This window comes from Delphinus delphis, chromosome 2 (genome assembly GCF_949987515.2).
Source record: "Delphinus delphis chromosome 2, mDelDel1.2, whole genome shotgun sequence".
Taxonomy (NCBI): Eukaryota; Metazoa; Chordata; class Mammalia; order Artiodactyla; family Delphinidae; genus Delphinus; species Delphinus delphis.
Window position 1 is genome coordinate 134,834,294 of NC_082684.1, and position 19,347 is coordinate 134,853,640.

At 41.7% G+C, this 19,347-nt stretch overlaps 2 protein-coding genes across 3 annotated transcripts in view; one reads left to right on the plus strand and one right to left on the minus strand.

Moving 5' to 3' along the window:
- The window catches only part of ITGA11 (integrin subunit alpha 11), a 63,297-nt gene extending 61,565 nt beyond the window's left edge, over positions 1–1,732 (plus strand). Inside the window, exon 28 of the mRNA XM_060002868.2 lies at positions 327–1,732. Within this exon, the coding sequence (XP_059858851.2) occupies positions 327–398 (72 nt within the window). The 3' untranslated portion in view covers positions 399–1,732. The remainder of the gene's footprint in view (positions 1–326) is intronic.
- FEM1B (fem-1 homolog B) overlaps positions 1–19,347 on the minus strand; it is a 49,458-nt gene that overhangs the window by 26,020 nt on the left and 4,091 nt on the right. Inside the window, exon 2 of one of the 2 annotated variants that reach the window (XM_060005706.1) lies at positions 11,614–14,767. The exons of the other annotated variant lie outside the window; for it this stretch is intronic. Within the exon in view, the coding sequence (XP_059861689.1) occupies positions 13,132–14,767 (1,636 nt within the window). The 3' untranslated portion in view covers positions 11,614–13,131. Of the gene's footprint in view, positions 1–11,613; positions 14,768–19,347 lie in introns of those variants that run through there. 2 annotated transcript variants of the gene reach the window in all.

Here is a 19,347-nt window from a genome sequence, read left to right on the forward strand (position 1 = left end):
GAACCCCTGGTCTCAGCCTCTTCCTGTTATAGATGAGGTGAAGGAGGCCCAGAGAGGGGTGTTGACTAGGGCAGCGTCAAAGAGCATGACTGCTTGCCTCTTGACACAGGCTCCGTCCACTTGGTTCCAGCCTCCCTGTCACCAATTAAGTGGCCCGTTGTGCAGCCTGGCGGTGGTAGGGGAGATATGCAGCATGAGCTGGGGCGTTTGGGGAAGGCTTCTCAGGAAAGAAGCCTTAAGAGAGTGAGTGAAGGGAGAGCAGGAAGGGGAGACAGGCCCTGGCCACCCTGCCCACCCCTGAGATTTCTCCCTTTGCCTTCCCACAGCTCGGCTTCTTTAAAAGTGCCAAGCGCAGGAGGGAGCCCGGCCTGGACCCCACCCCCAAAGTGCTGGAGTGAGGCTCCGGGGGAGGCTGAGAGTTGATGGGGGCCAGGACACGGGCCCAGGCAGTGTGCAGGCCCGTGGCCCACCGAGCTGGGGTGGAGAGGACGCCGGCTCGCTTTGCACTTGACCTCATCTCCTGAGAGACCAAGTCTGCTCCCTCTGAAAAGAACTCAAGTCAGTTTTAAGAGGGACTGTCCTACTGGGAGCCATGGTACCTCCAACACAGATCCCTAGGGATTTAAAGGGACCCCCCTCCCAAGGTACACCCCAAAGCCGCCCCCAGGCTCTGTGGGGGCATTTGCTGCCCCCATCACTAAGGTGCTAGAAATTCGTCGTCACCCCATGCTCAGAAGAAACCCAGAGGGGAAGACTACAAATGCAAACCCACTCTGCCCTCTCCAGGCCTCTAGTTCCAGTGGGACCTAAGGGGACAGCAGATCTGCACTCTGCGCTGTCCTCCCACCCCAACGCTGTCCATGGCTCCCGAGTCTCCTCACCCCTTCCCCAGGCCGGAGATAGGTCCCCGGAGCGCCCCCTGCCTGAGGGGCCCAGCGGTGACAGCTACTGGCCTGGATGAAGACAGACTCTGGGATGCAGAGACTGTGATGGACGGGCAGCTGGGACCTAGGAGACTGGGCACCCACCAAGATGCGGAGGTGGGCGGGCTCTCCCGCATCCCCACCGTGCGTTCACACTGACCACCACCCACATCCCCTCCCAACATGCTCTCAGCAGCTGCAGGCCTGCAGCTGCCACCCCTCTTGCTGCTTTTGTTCCTGGGAGCCTGGCGGAAGTGTGGATGACGCAATCCCCAGGCTCCACGGTCCCACTTCGTCTTCCACTGCAGCCTGTCCCGATGCGATGGCAAGGCTGCAGGCCGTGGGCAGGGGTAGAGGTGGGGGGCCTCCCCTCCCGGCATCACCCCCTCCCGACACACACACACACACACACACACACACACACACACACACACACACAGCCTCTCACAGCCTCCCATCCCTCCCTTCCGACCACCCATCACCCATCACCCATGGGGGAGAAGGGCTGGACCAGTGCTGAGGGGTCCTCCCTGGAATGCACTGGATAAAGCTGGTGCAGGAACCCCCGGAGCCTGTGCAACCTTGGTGGCAAATGTCTGATCTGCCAGCCCATGGGACAAGTGGTACTACCAATGACAGCGCCCCGAGGACAAGAGGCATGCCTGGTGCCCAGCCGAGTAATTTATGCCTTAACTTTGTTGTGAGGTAGGAATGAAGGGGGGATACATCAAAGGCATCTGTCCCCTGTCACATAGTACGACCTTTACTGTCGTAAATATTTTAAAGAAATTTTTAAAAATACAGTGTTTAAAAACAACTAAGAGGCTGCCATCCCTTTTGTGGGCAGAGCGTGTCCTAGTGAGCCACACTCTTTGAGGACAGGAGGTGGATGAGGGGCTCCCTGCTTCTTTCCCATTGTCTCTAGATGTTTGGAAGGGACTTGTCCACCCTTTGCTCCCCACAACATCCCCTCCCAGTGGCTGCCTGGTCTGGGATGGACATCTCCAGTGATGGAGCACTCCCTCCCCCTTTCCCTCCCTCCCAAGCCCACCTGTTCCATCTTTGGCCAGTTTAGATGGTTGAAACCCACATGTCACTGTAGCTTCTACCCCTTCGTTCCTGCTCTTTCCTCTAAGGCCTCCCAGATTTCTCTAGGCTGGCATCTCAGTGCTAACTTTCAGACCCTGACTTCTAGTTTCTTCACCTTTACCCACAGACTACTCTTAAAATTAGTTGTCTCCGTTCTATTCTCATGCCTTTGGAATCTCAAGAAGCCAGTAGAATCTTAGAAATTATTTGGTCCTGTTCCCCCATAGATGAGGACGCTCAGAACCAGAGAAGTTAAGAGAGCCCCAGGTCACAGCAAAATGCAGACTAATCCCAGGACTGCTGTCTCTCAAGCCAGACTGTCGTTCTAGCCCAGCCTTAGAAGGGCTTCGTGAAGGATTAGAAGGAATTGACATGAAGTCACTCGTCACTCTTTATGGGAATATTTTTTCTCAAATGGTGAAACCAAAATCAGAAGGTAACATTTTAAAATCGTATTTCATTTGCGTCACTACCCTCATGAATGGAGTAGTCTGGCTAAAGGAGAACCGATGACCCCGCACCCAAAAGTGCATTGTTTGGTCTGGCACCAAGTCTTTCTGTCAAACGCCGTCAACGCTGAGAACGCTTTCATGTGAAACCAGACTTTCGGAGATTGGCATTCACATTTTTAAAATCTGCCATGTGCAGCCACAGTGCAGGCCAAACAAAATGCATCTGCAGGTCAGATGCAGCCCAGAGGTCACCGAATTGCAACCCCTGGACTCAGAGGCAGCCTTTATCCCCAGAAGGTCATAGTCCCTCCATGTCCTCCCCTACCCTAGGCCAAGAACAACGAAATGGTCAAAAGGTGGAAAACACGGGAGGCTTGTTTGTATCTTCAAGGCCTTCAGCCCTTGCACTGTGTCGCTCTCCTCTCTCTCTTATCAATTCTCCCTTTCTGAAATTATTTGCTCTGGGGTATAAATGTCCATGGCTGGCCTTAAATGGGCTGGTAGGGCAAGCAGAGAAGATACATTTTACATGGAGCAAAGCCTCGTGCTAGAGCAGCGTTTCTCAGGCCTGGCTGCACATTAGAATCACCTGGAAGCCTTAAACGCTACCTATACAAGGCCCCACCCCCGAGAGGCAGACTTGATTGGTTGGGAGAGGGGCCAGGGCATCGTTTGTGTTTCAGAGTTCCCCTGGCGACTCCAGTGTGCTGAGCGTTGAGGTCAACAGGCAAGTGAATATGTAGGCTAGAAAGCGAACAACAAAAAAGGGGTTTACGTGCACAAGTGACCTTCTGTGCTGAGTAATGGGAACTGTGTTGTCATCGTAATGCTGTTCAGGTTGACTTGGCTCCCGCCTGCAGTTTAGAAGACTTTCTCGTTGCAGCAAGTCTCCAGAGTGGAATTTGCTACAGGAGATCACCCAGTTCTTGAGTTGGGGGCACATTTGCTAATGTCCGGGCGGGCACAGCCTCTGAAGCATTTTTAGCATTTTTAGCATTTGGTGGCAAGCTGTCCAAAACGGAACCTCAAATCAACATGAAAATTCATAGTATGGTTCATAGATGGGAGTTCTTAGCAATGCTGTCTGGTAGTTAAGTGTAATTATTTATGATGGAGCTAAGGAGTGAACTCAAGAGTGTTAACATGAAGCATAACCAACTTAAAAAGTCTTTTAGAAGCCTTATCGGCCCATCCTAGACACTACTTCAAAACAGCTGCGCTGATTTCCAGATGGCCTCGTGATACTAAAGCAATTCCACGGCAGGTGAGCGCGCAGGAGGAAAACGTGCCTGGGGCAGGGCCTGACTGCAAACCAAACTACCAGCAGAAGGCGGTTTTAGAATCTGCTCCGTGGACTGTCAGAATTTTTTAAATTCTAGGCTCACTGTCTAGTAGAGGGAAAGGACCTCCAACAGGGAGTTGTGAACTGAGATGTGCAAGATGTTCCGGGGCGTCCCATGTTGATTCTGACATGGTGACATGGTTAGACCCCATGCGCAAGGGGCGCCGGCCCTCAGAGAAGATACAAGAGCTGAGGGGCAGACCTTGGGTAGCTTTGAGAGAGGCCTCAGGCCCTTGCGCCATCATCCGGTGTTCTGCAGGGAAGTGGACATCAATTGTGCTGTCCCTCAGTTCCGGCCAGCTAAGAGTTGAAAAGGAGAAATTCAGGTAAGAGTGCGGCTTCTTTCTGGTGTCAGATGGTGTGGGCGTGTAAGCTCGGAGGGCAGGGTGTGCCTCTTAAAGTGGAGTATCTATCCAGAGCTGAGCGTCTCAGAGTGGGGTCCTGGGGCCACCTAAATCAGAACCTCAGATGACATTCTACCCCAGACCTCACAGATCCAGTTCCTGTGAGGTAATTTTAAGCACATTAAAATTATAGAACCAGAAATCTAGAGCCGTAAGATTTTGTTATTCTCTAGACTTCAACATCAGTTTCTTACAGCATGGCCTTTCTCAGCTGCCCTTTAGCCTATCTTGGTGGCAGCAGTCATCGGTAAAACCCCCCAAGGGGTGTCCTTCCAGTGCCAACAGTGGAGTTTCTGGGCCTTCCTTTTGTTAAGAGAGGCGGTACTTCTTAACAAGATGGGTATCAGGTGAAGGGGGCTAATACAAACACAACAGAGAGAGAGAGGAGAATAATTCTTTCCCAGGAAATGCGGGAGAGCTTCTCTGAGACCTTTCCTGGAGGTCTATAAAAGACAAGTTGCTGTCTCCATCAGTATTCAAGAGCTTTTAGCATCCATACTCTCCCAAAATAAGACACGAGACTCTTGGCTTTAAGCCCTAAGATGCCGGGCAGCCTGTAATCGAAGAAGCTGGCTTAATCATGCTTCTTTTCTGGCATATGACTCACTGCAACCACACCTCACCCCAAACATGAAGTGGCCAGGTTTCTCCACCAGATATGCCTTGGGTGATTGACTTAATACAGCCATTAGTAGTGAATGGTCCTGTCTTCACCACACTGACCTTTGTTTTTACCTTTAGCTAATGTCACGTTGCCCTTTATTCTGCACTACTTCTTACCTTTAAAAAAAAAAAATCCCCCCAAATTATCCTTATATTACTATTAATGTCAACTAGATCCCTATCAGAGGACAGTCAAGCTTAATCGCCCACATTAAATCTGCAGAGTGCTTCTGTGTCACTGTCTGTTCCATTAGCTTTGACATCACACTAAAGTAGGACAGCATGTTCCAAACAAAAACTGAAACCGGAACGTAGGAGCTTTGCTGGTGTAGCTTGAAGGGAGGGTTACAAGCCTGGCACCTGGCCTCTGAAACTTCAATAAGATATAGGCTAAAATGTACCTAGCAGACTCACAAGGCTCAAAGTAGGGTATGAGCAGAAAAATATTTTTTTTAAGCAGATGGGGGCACCATTCCTTAAGGACTCATCCTTTCTAATCAGTTGTGCATGTTCTTTGTTCCTGTCTCCCTGGTACTATATTAAAAATGATGATGGTAAAGTTTTCTGAAACGTTTTCAGAAGATGGCCCAAGCCAGCGTTCAAAAGTAACATCTTAAACTTTCAAAATTAAAATTTGAGGAAAAAATAGAAAATCAGATTTCAGATAGAGACATCTAGCTGGACAACAAGCTTATCAAGGACAGGGACCATGATTCTTATTTTTTGTATTCACATCCCTGATATAGTGCCCGACACACAGTAGGTGCTCGATAAACAGGAATTTCCAACTCTTTCTTCCTACTGGTTGAGGCCAGAGCAAACCCCAGTTCTGTTCTCCGGATGAACTGAGCAAACCAAATTTACAAATCACAGGCAAATTAGAATATATAATTTTGTCTAAGCTTGCCAAAAAGCTAAGATTTTGTGAGCTACCTGAAATTTGCATCTCATACTGAAATTTTCTAGATCAGGTATCTGATGAAATATATTACTGCCAGCATTTTCTTTTGTCTGGATATCTGTTACTTTAATACAGCAGACATTACTTGAAATACAGAAAAAAAAAAAAAGATGATTTACAATTTGGATGATTTCTGCAGTCCAGTCAGATATTTTTGCCAGGCACAGATCTGGCAGAAATGCTAAGATGAGCTTCTCTGGTACTGGTGTGAGAGTCTTACAGTGAAAGAGCACTGTTCAGCGGGTCAGTAAACTCAGAGCCTACCTCGGGCTCTGACACTTGGTCCTTGTGCAACCTTGGATGGCCAAGTCGCTTCTTTGTGAGCCTGTGTCCTCAACTATGAAGTGACAGAGTTGCCCTAAATGATTTTTTCAGATCTCTACAAAGGGACTCACTAAATCTAAATTTGAATGCAAACACGTGCGGAGGATGTGCTCCAGTACCACCCTTTAATACCCTTCTGGTAATCTTAACTATTGTAATTAGGTAAAAGAAAGAAATATGAGGTATGAATACTGGAAATGAGAAGGCAAAAGCATCATTACCTGTAAACGATGATTAGTGTATTTGGGACATCCAAATGAAGCAAATGAAAAAAAATTTTTTTTTAAAAGGGAGGGCTTCCCTGGTGGCGCAGTGGTTGAGAATCCGCCTGCCCATGCAGGGGACACGGGTTCGTACCCCGGTCCGGGAAGATCCCACATGCCGCGGAGTGGCTGGGCCCGTGAGCCATGGCCGCTGAGCCTGCGCGTCCGGAGCCTGTGCTCCGCAACGGGAGAGGCCACAGCAGTGAGAGGCCCGCGCACCAAAAAAAAAAAAAAAAAAAAAAAAAAAAAGGGAAATCCATTAAAATGCCTATATCAAAACATTAACATTTAGAAGTATATACAGTGGAAGAAAGGCTCCTCTCTACAATATAAACAAACAAACTAATGATAAAAAAAAAAGGAAGATATTTGCAAGACCTTTATTAAAAATAAACTTTCTGGTTAGAGAAAAAAGACAAATGAAACATCAGCCCCACTTTTATTAATACTTAACATTTAGCAGGCACTTCACTGTTTTAAGCACTACATTAAGCGTTTTAATTCTCTCACTTGCTCATCACAACTTAGGTAATATTATTGTCCCAAAGTACAGAAACTGCGACTTGGATCGAGGTCACAGAGCTAGTAAGTGATGGAAAGAACCCAGACAGTATTCCTCAGGGTTCCACCACACTGCCAGGTCTACAGAATAGAAGAGAGAACCCAGAAACAGATCCAATTACTTTATGGGAATTTACTTTATGATTCATATCAGTGGAAAATAAGAGAGTTCTTGGCTAGCTGGATCCTTAATCAAAATAAATTCCAGGTAGATAAAAGATTTAAACCAAAGAAGACGAGAAGGAAAGAATGTGGAGAAGGAAGAGGAAAAAAAAGGGGGGGAGGGGAGAGAGAAGGGGGAGGGAAAAGCCATAAAAGCACTAGAAGAGAACATGGGTAAAAAAGATATATGAACTTGGAATGGAGACAACTTGACAAGATACAAAATTCAATAGATATAAAAACTACTAAAAGTCAAAAAACAAACTACAAACTGTGACACGACAGAAAATTTCCTTAAATTTGCAAGGAATTTCTAACACGTAGCAAGAAAAAGACCACAACCCAAAAGCAAACAAAAGAAAAAAGGTCAGTAAATATATGTCAACCTCATTCATAATAAAGGAACACAAATCAGAACCATGAAATATTTTCCATTTCCATCATCTTGGCAAAAACTAAATGATTAGATAATATTTGATGTCAATAAGGATGTAGGGAGATGGAAGGCAACTGGATCACCTCTGTCAAGATTTTAAACACTCAGTCACTAAACCAGAAGTTCCAGAGCTAGAAATGAATTTGTTCTCTGAATACAGTATATAAGGATGTTCACTGAAGCAGTATTTGGAATATCAGTAAACTGAAAACCTAAAAATCCAACACTAAGGCCTGGTTAAATAAATTTTAAGTCCATCCATAGAATTAAATGCTATAAAATTGTTTTTTAAAAAATCTATACATACCAAAATAAAAAGTCCAAGATATATTAAATGAAAACAAGATGCAGAATAGCATAGGAAAGTTAAAAGTCCATTTGCATTAAAGAAAAAAAACAAAAAGGAGAAAATACACATATATACACATAAAATTCTGGGAAGCTACTCAAAAAACTAGTGAGTACCCTCTGAAGAGTCCAAATGGCAGGCAGAGAGAGATGAAAAAGTAACTTTTTTTTTTACTATTTGAATTTTTCTTAACTCTCTGAATTTTTTTCCCCATGCACATGTATGTAACTTTCACAACTTTTTAAAAATGAATTCAACAAAAGATCATCTCAACACTGAACAATAAAGACACACACTTCAAGGCAGTTTTTTTTTTTTCAAACATTTACTGAACACAAACACCATTTTTTCCTATTACACAGCAATTTTGTTAGTTTCAAATTAGCTGGGCTATTAGGACTGTCAGTTACCACGAAATTAAAAATGATTCTACATGTCAAACTCAAATAGAAAATGTCATGCAATATATAAATCACTAACAGGCCTCTGGTGCAGTCAGCAAGTTCACTATGTTTATTAAAGTCATGTAAATGGTTTGACAAAAGTGCACAATAGAATGACATCACTGGTTTGTTATAAATCACAGTGAATTACTAGAATACAACAATGTAATTCCTCTACGTGGAAGATTGCAGGATGGGGTGACTATTATAAAGGATAGGATCTTTCAACACGTTAAGCCAGTCAGAGTTTACTCCCCAGCTATATACTTGATTGGTTAGCAAAGCTGAGGTTATTTTCCCTCATCTTTTCTCCTCTACCAGTTACTAAGCAACAACAACAAAAAAAGGCCATGCACAAATTTTACAACACCTGATTAAAAAAAAGTTACAAAACCTTGTGCATTGCTTGGATGAAGCTTACATCTTTGCTCCTTCATTTTTCTGATTAGGCCACTCACCACATGACTCACCCCTAAATGAAAAGCCGTTAACAATTTAGCACTTCTCACCCCTGCACACACATCAAGGTACACTCCCCATAACCATCAAGTCGGTGTCCCTTTCCTATATGTTAACACAAATGAACACACCACAAACCTAGGACTAGAGACCACATTTACTTCACAGTTTTGAAAATTAATATATCACCACTATCCATGTAGTATTTGTTTCAGATCCCATATTTGGAGAAGGTACTGTACAACCCAGCCCATCTGAAGATTTGGGCAAGTCTGCCAGGAATGTATGAGAGAGCTCGGCAATGTACCATACACAGTAGGAGCTCTCTACTTTCCAGAGAAGGTATCCAGAGCAGGGCTGTGCATTTTCAGAGTCAGAGTCAACACACAGCTTAGAATCTTATGGACTAATAACTTTTCATAGAGCAAAAGGCAGAGGTCTGTTTTCTTTAACCCATTTTAATGTTATAGTATAGTCAGTGAGGGAAACGGAATAGTCATCTGTACACTGATACATCTGGCTAGCCTGAAAAGGAGCATTGAAAACATCTTACCATAAAAGCACAGAAAACCTACCACAAAAGCAAGTCCTTTATACTTTTATCCATCTACTCTCTAGTTCCATCACTGGCTGCTTCTAAAACCAGCAAACTAATCCAAGGTCCAGCAACTCATTCCTCACCCTGCCCCATTCCCCCAGAAAGAAATGCTTCTGCTTGAATAACCTAAAGTGGCCTTATTCCTCAAGTAGCTGCCTCAACTGAGATGGAGACTGGTGACAGGGTACTGTTCCCTTGGGATTCTGATTTTCAAAACCACTTGCCAAATGCAGAGCTGACACTCACGGAGCTGCTGCCCCCACATCACATTTTACTTCAAACAGTGCTATCGTGCCTAAGTTTCTCATGATTACAGTTATTAATCAATGATCAGGGTAATGCAGTAAAACCCTTCCCAGAAACAAGCAAGACCAAAGTTTGCTTTTTGGTTTGTTTGTTTGAACCTGAAGGTAGCTGGACTGTGGCCTACTAGAGAGCAATCCGGGGTAGACTGAAAACAATGTTGTGTCAGAGTTCTTATGTCAAAATTTCCTGTCTGATCAGTTGAAGGATGGATTTGCTGCCCATTCCTTGACCTAAATAGTTACCTAAACTCAAGAGTTCAATTTTACCAACTCTTGAGTGCAAAACCCACCCAAGGGTTCACATGGTTTGCCCAGGCATTCATCCACTTGGGCCTCTAGTTAACTAAATTTATATGACAATTACTGAGCAAGACCAAGGAGTTTTGATGGAATTTGTAATGTTATCAAGGAAGACATACAATCTAAAGCATAATTCTACCAATAATAAACACAAAATGACAAAAGTGGCTAAAAAAATGGCAACAGCCCAGAGTTCTCAGCTGAGATACAGAACTATCACCTTTCTTATTTATTTTCTTAAAAAAAAAAAAAACAAAACAAAACTTAAGTTTGGGAAGGGTTTGGCTAAACAGATTTTAAAATAATTCTACCAAAAAAAAAAGAAACAGGCATGTAATCACTTGTTTCAAGAATGGTTTTATACAGGTGTTTCACAATACATATTTGGATTCGTTTCACAAGACAGAATTAGATCCTTAGCAATATAGTGCACAATGTACCGCTATACCATAGTTTAAAAAAAAAAAATCTCGGTTACCATTAGCAAAGTTCATAGTCTATTCCACTGTCTTCAGATTTTTTCTCCAGCTTTGTCAGCATTTCAATCAGCAGTTTTACTCTCTCCAGCATTTAGTCCTCCCTTCTCAAAAACACTGAGTGTCATTAAATTTTGATGTCTGAATATGTACAGATAATCATTATCCTCGTTTTATAAGTAAGTAATATCTAAAATAGTTCTCGTCCTGGGTAGCCAAAGGGATGAAATGGTTTTTAAAACATGCAACATTATCTGATATTTTAAGTTTTGATGTTTAAAAATCATATGCATTAATAATGGAACCAAGGGCTTCCCTGGTGGCGCAGTGGTTGAGAGTTCGCCTGCCAATGCAGGGGACACGGGTTCGTGCTCCGGTCCGGGAGGATCCCACATGCCGCGGAGCGCCTGGGCCCGTGAGCCATGGCCGCTGAGCCTGCGCGTCCGGAGCCTGTGCTCCGCAACGGGAGAGGCCACAACAGTGAGAGGCCCGCGTACCGCAAAAAAAAAAAAAAAAAAAAAAAAAATGGAACCAAGTAAATACCAAGTATCATAGCTATTCCTCAGACTGTCAAATAAACAGGCCTTGAAGTCTGAAAAATACAGGGTCTGATCTGAGCTGTGAAAAAGGCGTGATTCACTCACCTGGAGGATGAGCATTTTCTCTTTCATGAGAGTTGCCAAGAGCAAGGTATAGTAGCTCCCTGATTCACACCAGGAAGATCAAGGCCAGTAATTTTCAAATTAGGGCTCATTCAAATACCTCCCTTTAGACCATCCTAAAAAACCTTCCTTGTAAAAATCTCAGGTTAGGAAAACAGAAATATATTACTATGACAGAATTTACCATCAAAACATTCCTAACTGAAGCAAGAAGACACGTGAAGTATAACTACAGCACAGTAAAATTATCTCGCGTTCTTGGGGGAAGAAGTTTTTAAAGTACCCCCATCCATTCCCTCCTATCCTTCAGAGTGTTTCATTTCATGGGGTACCTATTTTATTTAAGGTCCTAGGTGCTGATTTTGGCTTAGTCGTTATGTTTTATACTGATCCGGCTGCAACCTTTTTCTTACACTTCACAAAGCAATATCCATACATAAAATGTTAACTGAAACCTTACCAGTGGTTTTTGCTGTTGTTTTTTTTTAGTTTATATCTGATGTTGCTGCATCATTATAATGCTTTTCATTAAAGAAAAAAAGCTGCAGGTCTTCACTTACAGTACCATGCACTATGAGTAGCTAAGGCATTCACTTGGCACTAGAGAGAAAAATACAGATATAGCTAATTTTATTTTCTTTATCATTTTTAACATTGAAAGAAATAGGTGTGTACCCTTTACTTGAATTTCTGTGATGCTTAAAAGATAATCACAGAATATTCTTTTGACAGTTTACAATGTTGCCATTAAAACAAAACAAACAAACAAACAAAACCCATAAAGACCTCTGTACAGCCTGTCGGAATAAGCGACATTTTGTGGTTCCAAAATTTGCTGCCCTCAGGCAGAAATATCTTTCCAAATGGCATTGAGAATTATTTTTATTATCAAAAACATTTAATTTCCTATACCACACTAGTGATTTTTCTACTTGTCACAGACTGAATAAAGTGAAAAAATTAAAAATATCCCAGTTCCTTTTCATCTGTCATAAAAACCTTCTTAGGGAGGCACAGATAATGCCCTCTGGAAAAGTAGTTTCCAATTTTAAAAGATACCGCACAAGAGGAAAGGGAGAAGGGGACAAAAGAAGAACATATAACTATATTGTGACAATTTGTTTCCTAAGAGAGAACACAGCATTCATAATTTTTACATGTCTGTGAGCTGAGTCAAATGCAGACTGCTGCAATTTAGATTAATTACATTAAAACAGAGACTTCCACACATTTTAGAGTCCAAGCTCAAAGGCAAATAGTCCATCAATATTCTCTGAAAAGTTGCTTTAAGATTTACTGCTGTATATGTACCACCCAGCATAATTCAACAATTTCAATGGATTTAACTTTATAAATTTGTAATTATTATTAAGTTAGCACATTTTTCAGATTAATCTGCAGTTATATTTTTAAAAATCCTCCTGACGTTATAATGCGTTGATCTCTTCACATAAATAATGGAAGAGTGAAAACTACCTAGAGCAGTTTGGCATGTGCAGAACATCTAGATATTCCATTACTGTTAATGTTCCTTTTCGTTGTTTTTCTTCATGATCCTCAAAACTGCTGCAGAGAATAACATGCTGACACAGGCTTAACAGAAATACTTTTCTAGGCAGTTTTTTTTTTAAACATTATCAACTTCAAATCATAAGGGCCCTTGTTACATAAACAAAATATTTTATATTCATTCCTTAAAAAAAAGAAAAATAGTTAAGTGACCAATATCCAAACACCTTAGATTATAGTTACACCTAAACAATGTGGTTTTGTTTAAAGTGTATTTGAAATCAGTAACCATGTGAGGCAAGAAGACCAAATACAAAACTAAGGAAGGATGAGTAGGGAGGAAGGGTAGTGGAAAGAAAAGCACATTTTATGAACACATAATTCTATTGTCTGTGATTAAAGTCCTTTACTTTTTAGCACCACATTAAATGATTTTACATATCCAGTCACTTAATGAAATCCAACAAACTCTTCAAGAGTTCTGGGGATCTGGTCTTGGTAGTTAATGTCATTAGCCCGAACTGCCCGGGCGGCCAGGCACTTGAGACTCATCTTCATTTGAGTTTTAAGTAGTATTTCTGATACCCCAGTTGTACTTTTGTCTAGCGGAGTCTTATTCTGTTTATTTGTCATGTCGGTGTGAGCGCCAGCTTCAACTAGGCTAATGATGATAGAGTGCAAGGTCAAAAAATCACTGATGGGCCTGTTGTACTGAACGATAATGTGAAGGGCACTGTTCCCTTCATTGTCCACAGCATTCACCTCAGCACCACAGTCCAGCAGGAGCTTTGTGACAAGCGCGTTTGGAAAGCTGCAGACATCATTGGTGTGGAAATCATCAACTGGGGTATTCGAGTTGACAGCTAGATGCAGCAAGGTGAAACCTTCACGAGTTCTGGGATCAAGGTGAATCAGGTTGTAGATCTGCTTGTTAATTTTGCACTGATCTTCTTCACTGCACTGCGTTTTGGTGGAAATGCACACTAAATACAAAAAAGTATAGAGATTACATTCATAATTGTCCATAGCACTGTGGACGTCAGCATCTGGAATATTTTTTACTCTGTTCATACTTTGTTCTATTTCCAAAACACTGCATCTCAAAACACATTCTATGTCTGGGGCCTTCACAGTTTCATTCAAATGTATCATCTGTGAAAAAACTTGGGCAAATCGAAGAAGATCCTTATGGGTGTTCCTGTTACCTTTCTGTCTGAGGTGCAGGGCATGAAGCCACAACTTGATACACTGTTCAAACTCCATGTTATCTGCGTAAACGGCTCCCCTGTAAATGATGGGATGGGAAACATCAATGTTGTCGGCACCTAAAATCCGTTCCCGAACTATAAGGCCTTCCATATGAAGAGCATCTCTGTCTTGCCGAATGGATTCCAGTTCCTGAGGATTTCTACATTCAGTTCTATTCCCATAGGCATGGATTGGTGGGAGAACCTCTTTCTCAAGAATGTTATCACCATCTTGAAACCTCTCCAACATAGCTAAATATAAATAGTGGTATGTCTTCATGATGTCATAGTTCTCACGGTCATTTGCAAAGGAGGCACCCAAGAGCTCCAAAGCTTCAATCCGACTTTTTCGGTCACAATCAGCATGAGAGAGCAACAGTTCGACAACATCAGCTTTACAGCTTTCAGCAGCTACTTTTAATGGCGTCATCCCATGGCCATTCACTACTATAGCAGCACGCCATTTTATCAGCTCCTTCACAATATCTATGTGCCCAGCTTCAGCTGCAAAGTGCAGTGCTGTGGCTCCACAATGTGCTTTAGCATTTGGATCAGCACGTTGTTCTAAAAGGTATCTGACCACATCAGTGTGTCCTTTATAGGCTGCAATCATTAGGCAGGTGTTGTCATACTTGTTGGCAATGCTGATGTTGGCATTATTTTCAACCAAGTATTTCACAATGTCCAATCTGCCATCAAAGCATGCTGCCCGTAGCGGGGTTGAGTTAGTTACTGTGGTATGGTTCACGTTGGCTCCATGACTGACTAGAAGCTTAACAACTTCAAAATGTCCTGCCCCTGCTGCACACCAAAGAGCGGTGGCACCATCAATGACATACCTATTCATGAAAAGAACGAACAGTTAGAAAATGGAGGTTACCTGCCCTAACGTAAATTTAAAGGATGTATTCATTTACACTGACCCGAAACCTCAATCTTCAGAGCGTTAGTAAAACATTAGTTTGGCTGAAAATAAAATCAGGTAATTTAAGTAAAGCACTTTGCATGGTACTTGTACCTAGTATGAGCTCAATAAATGTTAGCGACTGTTGTTATTACCAAAGTATAAAAACTAAAAAAAGAAGAAAAAACGAATCACTGACTTGCTACTAGCAAAAGTAAATAAATTTCAGAAAACAAAGAGGAAATGTATGGAGTTTTGTAACTTCTTGACCGCCAAGCTGATTCACTGGCTCTTAGGAGCACAGCATGTTCCTCCCAGCACCCCCTAGGTACCACAGTTTCATTGAGTACATCAGTGAGAAAGGCACCCCAATCTCTGCATTAACATTGTGTTAGAAACTGCTTTAGGAAGAAAAGTATTTAAGCAGATAATTTTTCCCTAAGATTATCTAAGCTAGTAAGTATTATACTCTACTACAGCAGTGAGAAAGAAACAATTACTGCCGCAACATGCATGGTACAACCTTATAACACAGGTCAAATTCTATCTCCCTTGAAGTGAAAAAGAGTACAATCCACCTGGATTAATATAAATACCATAGTTTAACCACAATTATCAATACCATCTATCACTTCTGCTGAAAATAAAAGACGCACTTTATAAACATGCAAGCAATTACTTCTTCAGTTTCAAATAATGACGCAAAATGTTTATAAGCAAAAGCATTCCCGGTAACAGTGACCTATGGGGTGACCTATGGGGGAGGGTGTAGGATTCACTCGGATGAGGCTTAAAGCTACTAGAAATGTACTATATTTTGATCTGGGTAGTGGCTACATGGGTGGACATTTAGGGGAAAAACTCATCAAACTGTACATGAAAGATTTGTACATTTTACTGTATGAAAGACATACCTCAAAATAAATTTGAGACTTCTGAAGTTTCTTTTTAAAATTTCATCTTTTTAATGTCATTTAATCGTTAATTGATTTTCTAAACTAAAGAATGAATCAAGAAAATAAGACATTACATCAGTTGAAATGTTTTAGTGGTTGCCAACTGTACCTTTTGCAAACAATTCAGTTTAATGAAAATTCACTTACTACATTTTTTATTGTCATGATTATAAACACAAAGTTCAAAAAAGTTTTCTTTCACTGTCAAAAAAATAAAATTTTCAACAGCATCAGAAAATACCAATATCTGATACTAAATCTAATGAAAAATGTACAAGACTTCTACATTGAAAATTACAAAACATTCCTGAGATAAAGACCTAAAGAAATGGAGAAATATTCCATGTTTATTGTTTAGCAGATTCAATAATGTTAAGATGTCAGTTCTCCCCCAAAATAATCTACAGATTCAATGCAATCCGAAACAAAATCCCAGCAGGGATGTGTGTGTGTGCACATGCACAAATGTGTGCATGCATCCACATATGTGTAGATATTGACAAGCCAATTCTAAAATTTATATAGAAATGCAAAGGGGGACTTCCCTGGTGGCACAGCAGTTAAGAACCCTCCCACCAGTGCAGGGGACACGGGTTCGAGCCCTGGTCCGGGAAGATCCCACATGCCGCGGAGCACCTAAGCCCATGCACCACAACAACTGAGCCTGCGCTCTAGAGCCTGCAAGCCACAACTGCTGAGCCCACACGCCACAACTACTGAAGCCTGTGTGCCTAGAGCCTGTGCTCCGCAATAAGAGAAGCCACCGCAATAAGAAGCCCGCGTGCCGCAACCAAGAGTAGCCCCTGCTCGCCGCAACTAAAGAAAGCCCACACGCAGCAACAAAGACGCAACACAGCCAAAAATAAATTAATTAATTTAAAAAAAAATGCATGGCTTCCCTGGTAGCGCAGTGGTTGAGAGTCTGCCTGCCGATGCAGGGGACACGGGTTCGAGCCCCAGTCCGGGAAGATCCCACATGCCGCGGAGCGGCTGGGCCCGTGAGCCATGGCCGCTAAGCCTGCGTGTCCAGAGCCTGTGCTCCGCAACGGGAGAGGCCACAACACTGAGAGGCCCGCATACCACAAAAAAAAGAAAAAAAAAAGAGGCACTACATTACTACTATAATTTAACTTCTAAATCAATTTAAAGAAAAAGTTTAAATAAACACAAATAGCTAATAAATAATTTCCATGTGCCAAGCACTGTATTAAGTGCTTAATATATAGTATATCTTATTTAATTCTCATAATAACCTTCTCCCAATAATCCTATAAGGTAAATACTATTATTACGCCCATTTTAAAGACATATAACTAAAAGGCTTACATGAGATTAAAAATACAAAAGTACTTTGTAAACTATATAATGCATCAAATGTAAGGAAACAATACATGTCATTGTTCAAACATGTTTCAATTTTAAAAGCTTTTTTTTAAAAACTTCTTAATATAATCTATCCAAAAAATCAATACATAGTTAACATATAGTTATATTTACATAGTTACAAAGTTTCCTTGCACGCCTTAAGAATATTATTTGCCAAGAACATGAACATAAACTAAGTAAAAACTCAAGAAATGTTACATTAAAATAGGCATTCACATACATTATCTTTAACTCTTGCAATAACCATATAAGATAAATAGGACCCCCATTTTAAAGATGGAAAAAAAAGAGACAAAAGTAATTAAAAAATTTTTTTTCTGGCCTCAAATTCCCCAGAACTAATGACATGAGTAAAAATTAAATTACAAGTATATACTTCACTTGGTTTTTATAATCGTTTAATACTTTTCCTGGTGTAATCTAATAATTTCCATTTTCCCTATGGTGATGTGACAGGAGCCTAAAAAAAGTTTCAATTATCTATTTTTATTGAGACAAGTAAAATTTTTTAAATAGTTTATGACAAAATATTCACTGTAGAATGTTACAGAATGACTAATCCCTCAGAAACATTAGCCTTAGTGATTTTTACATTTCTACAGCTAAATAAAAACATTAAACAGATTAAAGGGAATTATAATCCTAACATCTATGACATTTTTTGTCCATAAAATACAGCTAAAATTATAGCCATATACTGCCTCAAAACAAAATGCCAAACACATTTATAACAAAATGAACAGAAAATAAATAAAAATATAATCAAATTAATGCAATATTTACTTAATGCCTATGGGAGAAGCACTATAAAACGATCTTTCTAGATTGAGTCTAAAATTGCAATGCAAACTAGCTATTATGTATTTCATCTTAAAAATGAAGAAACTTGGGACTTCCCTGGTGGCTCAGTGGATAAGAATCCACCCGCCAATGCAGGGGGCACCGGTTCGATCCCTGGTCCAGGGAAGATCCCACATGCTGCAGAGCAACTAAGCCCGTGCACCACAAATACTGAGCCTGCGCTCTAGAGCCTGCAAGCTACAACTACGGAGCCCATGTACTGCAACTACTGAAGCCTGTGCACCTAGAGCCCACGCTCTGCAACAAGAAGCCACCGCAATGAGAAGCACACGCGCTGCAACGAAGAGTAGCCCGGGCTCACCGCAACTAGAGAAAGCCCGTGCACAGCAACAAAGACTCAACGCAGCCAAAAAAAAAAAAAAAAAAAAAATCAAACTTTAATCTGATATTCACCTTTTATACAAAATGTATGCATCAGATGATGGAAACATTTCACAATAAAAGATAACATTTCTGATCACAAAACTAAACTCATGTATTTCCTGGTTCGATCTGAAATAAAAATGTCTAGTTCAAGCATTTGAAATAGAAATAAAAATTCATTAAATGTAACTGACAGCACTTTATTTTAAACAAAGTCCTTAAAATCATTTATCAGATCTTATGTAGTTCCTTGAAATATACACTGGAAATGACTTTCCAAATGAAGCCAAATGACGATGTGCCCCTTACACCTTTCTTCTACCTGGACATGTATTAGAAGTATTAGTACTAGAACTGACTTTAAAAGAGTACTCAACAAAAAGCCTCAGAATTCCCAGAGGTCCTGTTCTCCTTCCCATCCATGTCAGCAAACTTCTTCTAGGACAAGAGTTCCCCACAAACTCTGGCACACAGCAGTCAGGCCCTCAGAACTCAAACCAGCACAGAACTCCAAGGTCACATGACACCTCCCCTTTGTTATGTTCCATTTCTATAACATTCTTAACAGCTTCCCATACTCCAACTAAAGGTTCTTCTTTCATTCCCGTTCATGTAATTTTTCTTTTTTTTTAAATTTATTTATTATTATTTTTGGCTGCGTTGGGTCTTCACTACTGCGCGCAGGCTTTCTCTAGTTGTGGTGAGAGGGGGCTATTCTTGTTGCGGTGCGTGGGCGTCTCATTGCGGTGGCTTCTCGTTGCGGAGCTCTAGGTGCGCGGGCTTCAGTAGTTGTGGCTCAAGGGCACTAGAGCGCAGGCTCAGTAGCTGTGGCGCACGGTCTTAATTGCTGCGCGGCATGTGAGTTCTTCCCAGACCAGGGATCAAACCTGTGTCCCCCTGCATTGGCAGGCGGGTTCTTAACCACTGCGCCACCAGGGAATTTTTCTTC